The sequence below is a fragment of the Scardinius erythrophthalmus genome (assembly GCF_964197995.2).
Source record: "Scardinius erythrophthalmus genome assembly, chromosome: 21".
NCBI classification, from domain to species: Eukaryota; Metazoa; Chordata; class Actinopteri; order Cypriniformes; family Leuciscidae; genus Scardinius; species Scardinius erythrophthalmus.
In genome coordinates this window covers 29,571,818-29,584,447 of record NC_138241.1, presented here as the reverse complement: position 1 = coordinate 29,584,447, position 12,630 = coordinate 29,571,818, and the positions used below count along the sequence as shown (strand labels likewise).

General features: G+C 37.9%; 1 protein-coding gene across 1 annotated transcript; it reads right to left on the bottom strand.

The window, feature by feature from the left end:
- Nucleotides 1–1,284: 1,284 nt before the first annotated feature.
- Nucleotides 1,285–9,256, bottom strand: vdac2 (voltage-dependent anion channel 2). Its single transcript, XM_081351370.1, has 9 exons — nt 9,076–9,256; nt 6,723–6,794; nt 6,578–6,627; nt 6,257–6,409; nt 6,114–6,166; nt 4,136–4,363; nt 3,503–3,653; nt 2,536–2,593; nt 1,285–2,146 (listed from the first exon to the last, which is right to left on the bottom strand). Exons 2-9 carry the CDS (start codon nt 6,787–6,789, stop codon nt 2,055–2,057), a joined length of 852 nt encoding a protein of 283 aa, XP_081207496.1. The 5' UTR covers nt 6,790–6,794; nt 9,076–9,256; the 3' UTR covers nt 1,285–2,054.
- Between the last annotated feature and the right edge of the window lie 3,374 nt (nt 9,257–12,630).

Genomic DNA, 12,630 nt, shown 5'->3' with positions numbered 1-12,630 from the left:
TCCTTGGTTCCAGCACTTGCCAACCAGCACTTACATATCCTCTTTAGTCAACATTGCAGCTATTTATCTATAAAGGATCATAAGGCATTTCATTATTGTACGTGTTTACCTAAGAACTCACTTAAGACTTACCCAGAAAACCCCTACATGACTGCTTAATATTTTGAGATGTCTCTACTTTGAAGAAGCTTAAATATATCATCTTAATCTGAAGTCCCACATAAACACCGTTCAAAAGTTTGGGGTCAGTAAGGGTGTATCAAGTTGATCAAAAGTGACGGTCAAGACTTTTGTAGCATTTGTAATGCTACAAAAGATTTCCATTTCAAACAATGTTCTTTTGAACTTTCTATTCATAAAGGAATTCTGATCAAAATCAGATTCCACAAAAATGTTAATCAGCACAGCTGTTTTCAATATTGGTAAGAAATTGTGTAATCTTAGGCAGCAAATCAGCATATGAGAATGATTTCTGAAGAATCAGGTGAATCAGGCTGGAGTAATGATGCTGAAAATCCAGCTTTACAATCACAGGAATAAATGTCACTTTAAAACGGCAATTTTAAACTTATACAGTTTCTCAATAGTTTTTTTAATCAAATAAATGCAGCCTTGGTGAGCATAACAGACTTTCAAAAACATTTTTAAAAATTTGTTCCGACCCCAGAAATTTGAACGGAAAGACGGTATAATTTTTAAAATATTAAAGTAAACCTTCTATAGAATAATAAAATTACTATTACCATCAATTGTATAGACTCAAAACAGACATTTATGTAGATTACATAAAATAAGGAAAACTGAACATTTTTTAAATGCACAATAGCATTTCCCCAGTAACCGTAAACCACATTAAATGAAGTCTGGGTTGATGTTTATAAACTAAACCTGTTCTTGTTTGCCTAATTACACAGGAATATAAACCATCCATTTTAATCAAGTTGTGTTCAATAGGTCAATACAAATGGGTGAAGAATATCAGATGTGAAAACTTCAGACAGAAAACAAGCAGTGTACCATGTTTTAGCAAGTGACATTCATTTCTGCCCAAATACTGAATATTTTTGACCCAACCGCAAAAGACACAAGCAGCTTTTATTCTACCTTTCAAAAGTGAATAAGCCCGTTAAATTTGCTTCCAATAACGGTTTTCCTTTGCTGCATGTCCACGATCCTCTTAAAACACAGACCTGCAGGACCATTTTTTGGGATGCTAACACATTTCTGAGCTAGAGTTTATACATGAAAACACATTTGCTTTGTAATCAAGAACTGTATCATAAATCAGTTTAAATAGTTTATTGAAAAGTTCAAACATACACATAAGGACCTCTGAGGTATTGTGAATACTTGGCCTCAGGGAACCAGGGTCATAATGCAACACCGGGAGCAAAAGGTACTGAACTCGTCTGTGCTGCAAATGAAAACAAAAGGCCAGCCACGCCAGCTCAGGAGCACCAGCGTTCATTTCCCCTTTAGCCTACCCAAAAACTGCTCAGTTCAAGGGCAGACTTCATGTACAACGGTTACTCTGGATGGCTGCCGAAGGAAAAGTAAACTGCTTAAGCTCATCCTTGCGTGCATGGAAAGAAGAAAACGGTATAACAGTTTTTAAATAATAGCAGGTATAACCTTTAATATAGAGTTAAGTAGTTGCATGATTCGCATTCAGACGACTAAGGAATATCAGATACAATACAAATGATGAAATCAGGGACAGTTTTGTCGCAAACCCACCACCGTCTAACTGAGAAAAGAACAACAGGAAGCCACAGATGCCCTCCGTCCCAGAGAGTATTGAATTACTGCGGCAGTGCTGGAGACAGATGAAACACATGATTTGTAGCTGAATGTCTATAAGAGAACTACAAACAGATACAATCAAGTGCATTTGGACCAGAAGGGGGGGAAAAAGAAACACCATGACATGATCGTTTTTGATGAGCCTTTGCTCCCATCCCATCCTGAATCCCCCTGCTGGTTGCTGTTGGAGTTAGATTTAAGGCCAGATTTCTCTGATATTCCCTTGTCCCTGATGTTAAGCAGGAGCAGGTTTAGGCCTCCAGCTCCAGGCCCAAGCCCAGCTTGTGGCCACCGGAATTGATGCTCTTTCCATCAACCAGAGCCGAGAGGGTCAACTTGATGCCTGAAAAACCACCACAGATTTAATCACAGGACCTTTTACAGCAGGGTTCCTGATCTGCAGAGTTTAGTTCCGGCCCAAATCGAACACACCTGGACAAGCCAATCACGGTTTTCAGAGTTACTAGGAAATCGCAGGCGAGTTTGATCAGGGTTAGAGCTAAACTCTGCAGGATTTGAGGAACCCTGTTTTACATAAATGCAGAAGTCTACATAAAAACTAAATTATTAAAAGGGTGATGTTTCATGTTTCCAAATCAACGTGTTTTATCAGTCTACAAAGATGAAGTCAAGCATATTTTGTGGTGAACAGATAACAACTATAAACTATTGAGGAATACAAAAAAACTGAAATTCTCATGTGTGAATAAAAGAGAAAATGCAAGACCGTACCTGGTCTCAGGGTCTGAGTATAACCAACACCGACAAGACTGGTGTTATTCACTTTAGCCTGTTGAAATGAGAGAAAACGTTGACTCCTTTCTGAAGACATAGTGTGAACATGCAAAGACAAATGTAACATTCACATTCATGAGGAGTCTGACTTCCAGTCTCTTAAACAAAAGCTGTACTTTTAGTAGCGCCTCATGAATGGCACTTCGGTTCACAGAGCTGCCATATGATCCTCAACAGCACACGGGCCCAGATCTTTGGCAATGGGTCGATGCCAAATTCTGTGTAAAGAATCGATATAAAAGCTGTACTAAAATATGTCTGCTCTGATGGCCAATGGAAATCTCTGGGGCTTTCTTTTGTTGCATCATAGCGGCATTAAATTTTGTCATGGTCAATCATGACACATCTTTGGCTGTGAATGAGAACTATTGACCAACAATTGAGAGTGGGATACATTGTGTCCTCTTACTGTAATTCCTGTGTAAACACCCATTTCCTCTAAATACAGAGGTCATGATGAAAAACACTGCTTGGTTGTTTTGTAAGATGCTATAAAATAAAGCTCTGCCTTTTTGGCCTTGGCTGTGAAATTTATCCAAAAGTTCCTGTATGCATTTATTTGCAGTGCAAATGCACATTTTCATGGATTTCAACGATTCCCGTTCACACGGACCCACGAAAACGACTAAAAATGCTGCATTCTGCTGCCAGGCCAGTAGTTGGCGATGTCACTTTGTAAAGAAACAACGTGCCTATAGAATGAACACATGTTTGCGTTTGCAGGCCCCCAAAACGCTGTTGTCAGGCAAATGAACGGCAAAAATGCATAAGAAGTTTTCCATTTTAAGTTGAAAATGGTGTAGTGTAAACGGCCCCTTAGAAATGTTGTTTTATAGGTTCAGATGCAGAAACAAACAGGTGCCCTAACTTGTGATTTCTGTAAAAGCAATAAGAGTTTACTCACACAGATGGAGGCGTCTTTGTCCAGCTGATACTTGGCAGCAATGCCGAAGCGAGTGCTGTTGTTTCCTGCTGTCCAGGCCAGATTCACCGCTGTCTCCAGTTTATCACTCACTTTCTGGTAGATGGAGCCACCAAACTCTGAGCCATCATTACTGGAGGGAGACAAAATTAATGCAGTTTAGTTTCACATTGCACCTTTAAATTTCAATAAATGAATAATTTATAAATGCACATTAACTCAGGACAATTCTACAAAGAGCTTTTCTTGCAATTCAGATTTTATAAAGATTGCACTCACAAAGAATAATTACTAGACATAAAATATTTTAGAGAGAGAAAAAATTTGCATCTTAACTAGAAGTTCCCATGACTTTAATGTTAATTCTCAATATTTAATAATTGTACATTACTATTCAAAAAAAAAAAAATCCTTTCATTTGTCCAGGTTGCCAATGGCCTGGTATATTTATAGAAACTCAATGCATCATTCCAGGGAAAACATAGTAAAATTCCTGACGTCTAAGCCAGCTCTGTGTAGATAATTTCTCATTATATCAACACTTCCCTCCACTAAAATAAACCAGGTCCAAGTCACATGCACTTAGAATGATGTAGTGACCTCTTCAGGACTTACACGTTAGTGTGCAGCTGGAAGTCTCCCGTTTTGTAGCCTACAGCAAAGTTGTTCTGGGTCATCTTGGACTTGGCAGTGTCGAAGGACATCTGGTAACCAGCGAGCCATCCCTCATAGCCCACCACTGCAGCGCCGTGAATGGTCGGGCCGGCAAAGTCGAAGTCAACATCACAGCCCAGGTTCACGTACTCGCGCTTGTATGCGGTCTTGACTTTTCCACTCTTTTTTCTGTTCATGAAGGAAAAAACAATTTAGGATCCTCTTTAGTGGAATTACATTTGTTTACAAGATGATTTTTAAACATATGGATTATTTGCCTTTTGACTAGCCATAAACCAAAATTCTGATCTGCAGAAATATAAACTGTTTAGATTGTTAATGTTCCCTCCCTTCAAACAAGTGATACATCTGTGTAACAAATAACTTTGAAATAATCATGCAGTTCTCTTGGAAAGCATTTGGATAATAAAACCACACTGAAAAATATAAGTTTCACTGCTTTAGATAACATACCAAATCAAGCAGCAAATAACTAAATTCTAGACCACCTCTTTTAGAAATATTGATATACTATTACAGTATTTATATTTTGAATGCTTTTATGTTTATATTTCCATTTATTGTTCATTTTAACTTTAGTTTTATGCTTCTATCGTTTTTTTTTTGTTTTGTTTTTCTAATTAGCTTTATTATTTTAGTACTTAAACTTATTTTACTTCAGTTAGCGGCCAAAGCAAAATTTCTTCAAATTTTTATATTCTTATTTTCTTTCAGCTTAATTTCAATTAATGAAAACATTTCATTTTGTAATCGTTTTAGTTAACAATAACCATTTTAGTGATTTTAGTGGATGTATAAAGTCAGTGTAGTTCATCACATTTTCTATAAATATGATCCACTAACATTGGACAACCAGAAAGAGTTACAACACTTTGTCTTAATTTTGCATATTAACTGTTTTCTTTTTTTAAACCTGTCAAACTTTTGTGAATATTTAGCCTGAAAATAATGCGTACGAGATCGTTTAAAAATAAATGCCACATGGTGTGATAATTAATTATAAATACGTGTTTATACTTATTCAGTTCAAATACTATTTGGGACTGCACCATAAATCATCTGCTAGGCCAACAATGTAAAATAATAATTTGCATCCATCATGATCCAAAACATCTGATTTCAAGACAATCCAAATTCAAATCCAAATTCCGTAGTGAAGGACATAAATAAAGTCATGCCTTGGTCATACCATTTCATTCACTGCATCATTTATAAGCAACTTAAAGCTGAAGTCACAGCTTATACTGAGGCTAGCAAAAACCAGCCCATTTTGCATTGTCTGCACAATAAAACAGAGCAAACAGCAGTGCTGGTGAAATACACTACCATTCAAAATTTGGAGTGTTTTTTTGTTGTTTTTAGAAAGAAATTAACACTTATTCTGCAAGGATGCATTAAATTGATAAAAACAAATGACAGTAAAGACATCTATATATCTATTTTTTTAGGTTATTTATAACCCCAAACTTTTGAACAATGTATAATGGTGAATACATCAACAACTTGCTCAGACACACTGCTCTTCACTCCTCTGCTACACGATACAAAGCCCCTACCGTGAGCTACATGAGGCTATACATCAGCAAAGGCCATGTCAGCGCGACTGTCATCTGAGAGCACAGACCCTAATGACACCAGACAGGTGCCACTCTCCTGAACGATTTACAGTTCTCAGAACATGAGGACTGCGATGTCCAGCTTGTGTGAAAGTAACCTTGAGATATGCATCAATGCACAACAAAACAGCTAACTTTGTCACATGGCGGCACTTGAATTGCTCAATACGGTATTGATTTACAGTCCACCGTGAGAGACAATATAGCATCTCCCATGACTCAACTAAACACGTGCACAGAGAAATCAGTGTTTCCATCCAAATCTGAAGCTTTGGTGCCAGTGGAGAAAAGGAATTATTTACCCTGTGTTTGGTGAGAAGGTTGTGTCAAAGGTCAGCTTCAGTCCCTTTGCAATCTGGAAAAAGTGACAAACCAAATTATTATCCACGCTAAAAGAAATACACCAAGATTGGTGACCATTCAATGAATCAAACTGCATTCAGACCTGGTCCTCAATGGTGATCTCTGTGCCCAGGGTGTTGTCAGTATTCCACTTCTCTGTGAAGGTCAGACCATACTCGGACCTCTTGTATTTGGTTTCCAGGCTGCCCACCACTTTGCTGGTGTCAGTGTTGGAGGAACCAGAGGTCTTAAATTCCTATAGAGACAGGAAAGAGAAATATTTCAGATCATATTCAGGGAGCAGGTGTTTTGCTTTATCCAATAAGTCATAGTGGTTTTGTGTTAAATGCGTTAATAGCCAACATAAGGAAGAGGCTACATGATGTATATGGAATAAACGGATGTGTTTTGATAAAAGTCTCACCACTCCACTGCTTGATTTTGTCTTGACATCGAGCTTCACCATACCGAAACCTTTCAGAAAATAAACCAAAGGAAACGATTACAGAGAAAAAGAGAAAACTAATGGTAATTTTTCACATGAAGCAGTGGAGTTTTAAGAACGTTACCATATCCTTTGTTGAAGATGTCTTTGGCAGACTTGCCAAGATCAGCATATGTTGGGGGAACAGCCATTTTATCTATTAAAAAAAAAAAAACACGTGGGAATAATTAGTGGGTCAGGAGAACATCATAACATGAATACACCGGTTTAGAATACAGCAGACCAAAACATTTAAGTGGTAACAATTGATCTGAGCCATTCAATCGTTTTTGGACGTTTTGGGTGGTCTACGGTATCTCTAGCTTTCCAAGGTTAATCGTAGAGAGACAGTGTCATATCAGTTTGATAAATGCCCCAGCCTGAATGCAGCTGCTCTGCTCAAGCTAATCTGAACTGACAGCAGGCCACACCTAACACTGAGTCACTGAGACGGGAAGTGACGCACACCACAGTGACCTACAAGTGTGCAACGTGTGCGCAAGTCAGCATGAGAAGCAATTATGTGACTGGAGGTGAGGGGTGGAGACACCAAAAAAAAAAAAAAAAGCCTAGGCTTTAGTTTTTGGTATAAGGACTGCATAAAACAAATGTTCAAATGCTTGTTTTCTGTTGGCTGTGTATGAGGAACAACACAGTATAAAGGCGGTGTCTAAATCAGGGGGGTCCAATTTTGCTCCTGGAAGGGCACTGTCCTGCAGAGTTTAGCTCCAAACCCAATTAAACACACCCGAACCAGATAAGCAAGGTCTTACTAAACAAACTGGAAACTTCCAGGCAGGTGTGTTGAGGCAAATTGGAGCTTAATTCAGGACAGTGGCCCTTCAGGAGCAGGTTTGGACACCACTGGTCGAAATGGTTGAATAAACGCAAAGAGATCAATTCATTTCATCATGGAATACCAATGAAGAGACCACTCACAATGCATTAGATGTGCAAATAGATGTAAAATAAATAAATAAATATATAAATAAAATAAAAGATCACAGCTCAGCATGCAAAATTATGTAGACACTGATTACATTAATTTTTTCATTTCTACCCCTGTAAAGCTGTGCTCACATAAGAAATATGTAGAGATGCACCGAAATGAGAATTCTGGGCCGAAACCGAAACAGAAACTTCAGGAAGCACTTGGCTGAAAACCGAAACCGAAAATACTTTTTAAAAGTAAAAAAAAAAAAAAAATGTATTAAAACTGTAATAAATTAATATTAAATAAATATATTATTCTTCATTCAGTTCTATGCAACAGAATCAGATTTAAAAGATTTCTTTTTTGACCAATTATCCATAATGTATGTTCCTAAAAAGCCATATTTGACATAAAAAAAGGGAAAAGAGTGACAGGTTGTCCAGCCCTCGCGCCAGTAAGCACATCATCAGAGAAGAGATGTTGCTGCAAGAGGGAGAAGTTATTTTAAAGATCACGAGGTCACATGTATTTCATTTACAATAAATATACAATATAACATACAAAAATAAGAATTGTTCATTCTGATTTCATGGTTCACTGACCAATCTGGTCTAATCCAGTCTCCCAGGCTTTAACACTCATGGGAAAAAACATCTAACCAGAGTGGTGGAGAATAGCAGGACAATTATGCCTGGCAAGCACTGTCAATAATGTGAAGACAACCAGAGTAGGAAATAGACTACAATTATACATCCAAAAAGAGCTCAATATTTCTCATGTCACAATATAATTCATCACTGTGACCTTTATCACACAGGTAATGTAGTAGGATGACAGGCGTTTCTATGCCTTTCTGTTCAGGAAGTAGTAGGCTGAACTACAGCTGCAGATGAATTCAACAAATTCCATACTAGTCCCTCTAACGTAAAAACGGAAAGCCTAAGGGGGGAAATGTACGTGCAGGAATCTTATCGATTAATAATAAATTCAGCTGGGGTTTGAGAACTGCTTTATTATAAAGGGCAAAGTAAGGGCAAGGCTATTTGCGGATCTCCTTCCCCATTCTAACTAGCCGAAGGAAACCCGCATGTAACACTTAGAACAAAACCAGACAATGGTAACTTACAGCACGAACTATGGTTAAATGTTAAGCAAAACAAAGACACAATATCATCAAAAAGGATCTGTTTGAGACGGGTCAGGCGGCTCTAGTACTGTGAGCGTGAGGCTGCACTCATGGCCGTCTGCGGAGGCTCACACACTGATCACTTAAAGCTACACTGTAGATGAGGCTGTAAAGCTGCTGACTCGAGCTCATGTCACGCTATGGCAGACGTCGGGCTGAGTGCTGCTGGGTGACACTAGAACAGGCCGATAGTCCGAGCTCGGAGTGATTCGGCTAACGCGAGCTAATGCGCTAGCACTAAGTAGAAAGCAAGCAAATTAACAACTCCGAAGCTGATATGTCCGTAATATATGATTCACGCTTCTCACACTGACTTACCTGTCAAAATGAGTGGGGTGGAGTTATTCAAGTACGCCTGCTTAAGTTATTCCCAGCGCAGAGCCAATGTGGAGGGTCTAGCCAGTTGGAGGGCGAAATGAAGGAGACTGTAATGTTACACACCCGTGCCGACAGCCTCCTGCTCAAAGGACCCCAGGCTGTCCCATTGGTGCCTGACGGTAAATGTCAACAGCCAAGAACACGTGCCTTTCACTGTATAATTTTTTTTATTGCGCATCGCTTGTTTGACATAAAAAATAATAATAATAAAAAATTACCCTTAAATATTTGTTGTTGTTGTTATTATTATTACATGAGAATATACTGAACATCACTTTTTTGATCGCATAAGGGAAACAATATTATTACACTTTTGAATAGTATTTATTTTCATTTCCGTTTTATAATTCTAGTTCTTTAAAAACTTATTTCAGTTAGGGTGGATGGGGTAAAACCTCAGTAGTGGGGTAAGATGGCATTTTGTTCTATTACAGCTAAATTAGCAAATGTTTCATCATCATCATACTGCACATGCTAAATTTATATCTAAATAGGTGGGCATCTTCCCCCATGTTACCCTGATTGTTAAGACAACATTTTGTTCGAGTTAAAAATGTAATAAAGTGGAGAACATATGAGGAAACCAATAACCAATGTTTATAAAATCATTGTTTCAATGACAAGAGATAATTCATTCTATGTGAAAGACAAGTGGACTAGGGAGCTACGGCTCGAAATAAGTGAAGAAGTTTGGTTGGAGATATGTACTCAGGCTCATAAAGTCACGAACGCCAATTTGTGGAAGGAATTTCAATGGAAAATAAATAACAGATTTTTCAGAACACCACAAGTTGTGGCTAAAATGAATCCGGATCAATCAAGTCAGTGTTGGAGGGGGTGTGGAGAGACAATGGCTACTCACTCACATATTTTTTGGCAATGCCCTTTGTTGGATAACTTTTGGAAATCCATTTTTACATATATTAATAAAGTATTGAATGTTGAACTGGTAAGAGATCCTCTGATAGCAATTTTAGGGGTTAAACCAGTTGTGATATGCAGTAGGAAAAATATGTATTTATTACAGATATTACTGATAGCAGCAAAGAAAGCAATTGGCTTAAAAACGAGTCACCAAACCAAGCTGAATGGCTAACAATTTTGAGAAATATCTACACTATGGAAAAAATTACATATTCGTTGAGATTACAGAGAGGGAACTTTTTATTGAAAGATGGGCACCATTAATGACAGTGATGGAGGATCAGTAGAAATCGTCCCCTTGGAATTATAAGGTTCTATCTGACATTTTTGTCAAAATTTAGTTATTCACATATTCTTATTCTGTGACCACTTCTTTACATAATGTGATGTTGTTTTTTAAGTTGTGTACATTTTGGAACATTTTATTTAGAAAATAAAAAGGTTCTTTCTACACAGTCGAATTAGTTGGGGGCCTTAAGCACATAAATGGGTAATTTCGCGCAAATTCATCTAAAAGCGCCAAATTTGGCACAGATGTAGCTCAGGTCATACCGAAATGATTTAGCTAGGGCGCCGGAGCCAGCGACCCTCGGGGCCAAGATGGCGGCCAAATCCAATATGGCCGCCGCCCGAAAAGGGTTCCGGCTTTAACTTTTGAACCACATGAGTTACAAATACAAACTTGATATGTTTTTCAGCTTAATTGATCATGAGAAACACATAGGAATGTTTATATTTATGACCCAGTATATCTGGACCCCTTGATCCTCCAATTCCAATATGGCCGCTGTCCAAAAAAGCAGTTTGGGCTGTAGTATGGGGCCTTACACACCATTGTTCGCGCAAATGCATCTACAAGCACCAAATTTGGCACAGATGTAGCTGAGGGGATACTGAAATGATTTAGCCAGGGCGCCCGGGCCAATGGTCCCTGAGATCAAGATGGCGGCCAAATCCAATATGGCCGCCGCCTAAAAGGGTTTCGGCTATAGCTTTTGAGCCAGATGAGATACAAATACAAACCTGATGTCTATTTTACCTTCTTTGACCATGGGAAACCCATAGGAATACTTACATTTATGATTGGGTATATCAGGACCCCCCAATAACCCTAAATTCAATATGGCTGCTGTCCGAAAAACGGTTTTGGCTACAAATTTTGAACCAAATGCGCTACAAATGAGGATGTGGTGTCTATTTTATGTTTATTGACCACAGGAAGTCCATTGGCATATTTATATTTATGCTTGTGTAAGTCTGGAACCTGTATTCTTTTCAAGACTGTGGTTGAAAATCCTTTTTTTTTACCACAACTTTGAAGGTTATTCTCAATGTTGATTCATTTCCTTATAAAAGTGAAATGGTTTTCAGTTTACCACAGGTGAATACATTTCAAAGTGTAATCATATAAGAAAGAATAAGACACAAGTATTATTGCAAGGCAATATTTATATTATATCAAATTGTTAAAATAATAATATAGTCAATTTTTCCAAAACTCTTAAAGGTTTGCTTAGCATAACAAAAAAACAGCAATAAAATAAAAAACAACAGTGAATTCTCATGGTCTCTCACATGAATTATCATTATCACTCACAATCACTGGATCTCTCATTGTCTTCACCATCATTGTTTGTACAAGCACCCTCACATGCACATATAGAAGTGCAACAAACTACGGCTTTACAGCACTTACAGTGCCCTCTACATGCTGTCTTGCAGCCACAGTGGAGGAGAATGGTGCAGGCTTTACTGGCGTCTCCGAGATTAGTCCAGTAAGGTTCCCAAGTCTTTCTCGTAGAGTCCCGAAACCATCCCCATGCATTGAACTCTGGGATATCTTGCTGGACAGCGGTTGCCTGATTCCAGTAGAAGCTGGCCTGCAGCAGTGCTCTTTTGATGTGCTGAATCAATGCAGCTTGGGTGAACTTGAGTTACAATTCTGATTCCTGAAGCTATAAACATTGCTATTTAGCTTTACATATTAGCTATTTTCACTTTCAACTTTCAAGTAAGTTGGATTGTAGAGCTCGATGACTCACGAGCACGAGCAATGCATTCACTGGCCTCTTGGGGCTGCTAAAGCATCTCTAAGGTTGTTCATGTAAAAAAAAAATGGGGGGGGAGGGGGGTGCACTACTTTCAGCTAGTTTGTACTTTATGTTGTGATTTTACACGATTTTGCTGCATCTAGTTATTAATAAAATGACATAATATCTGAAAGCGCTAAATGCTATTGTATTTTGTTGTATTCATGCGTGAATTGGGACTACTATTTTGAAAAGTGTTGTGTAATGAGAGGAGCACGGAAGTAAGAGAAAAGAAGACTGATCATTATGTAAATTTTGTATATAGGCTACTACTGTATCATAGACATAATAAATACAATACTCTTTGTATTTATTATGTCTATGTACTGTATAGGCTACTACTACATTTTTCTGGTTAAAAAAAAGTAAACAAGACGGATCTTAATTTATCTAATTGTGAAATTATTTGCTTAAACATTTGCCACACATGAACGATATTTTGAATATTCAAATTAAAAGTATTTTTATTAAAATAATTTTT

Excerpts from the sequence above, each read along its gene's own strand:
- vdac2 (XM_081351370.1), bottom strand. The coding sequence starts at position 6,789 with ATGGCTGTTCCCCCAACATATGCTGATCTTGGCAAGTCTGCCAAAGAC. Across the intron at positions 4,364-6,113 it reads ACCTTCTCACCAAACACAGG|AAAAAAGAGTGGAAAAGTCA; the intron begins GTAAATAATTCC and ends CTTCATGAACAG. Across the intron at positions 2,147-2,535 it reads TACTCAGACCCTGAGACCAG|GCATCAAGTTGACCCTCTCG; the intron begins GTACGGTCTTGC and ends GTGGTTTTTCAG.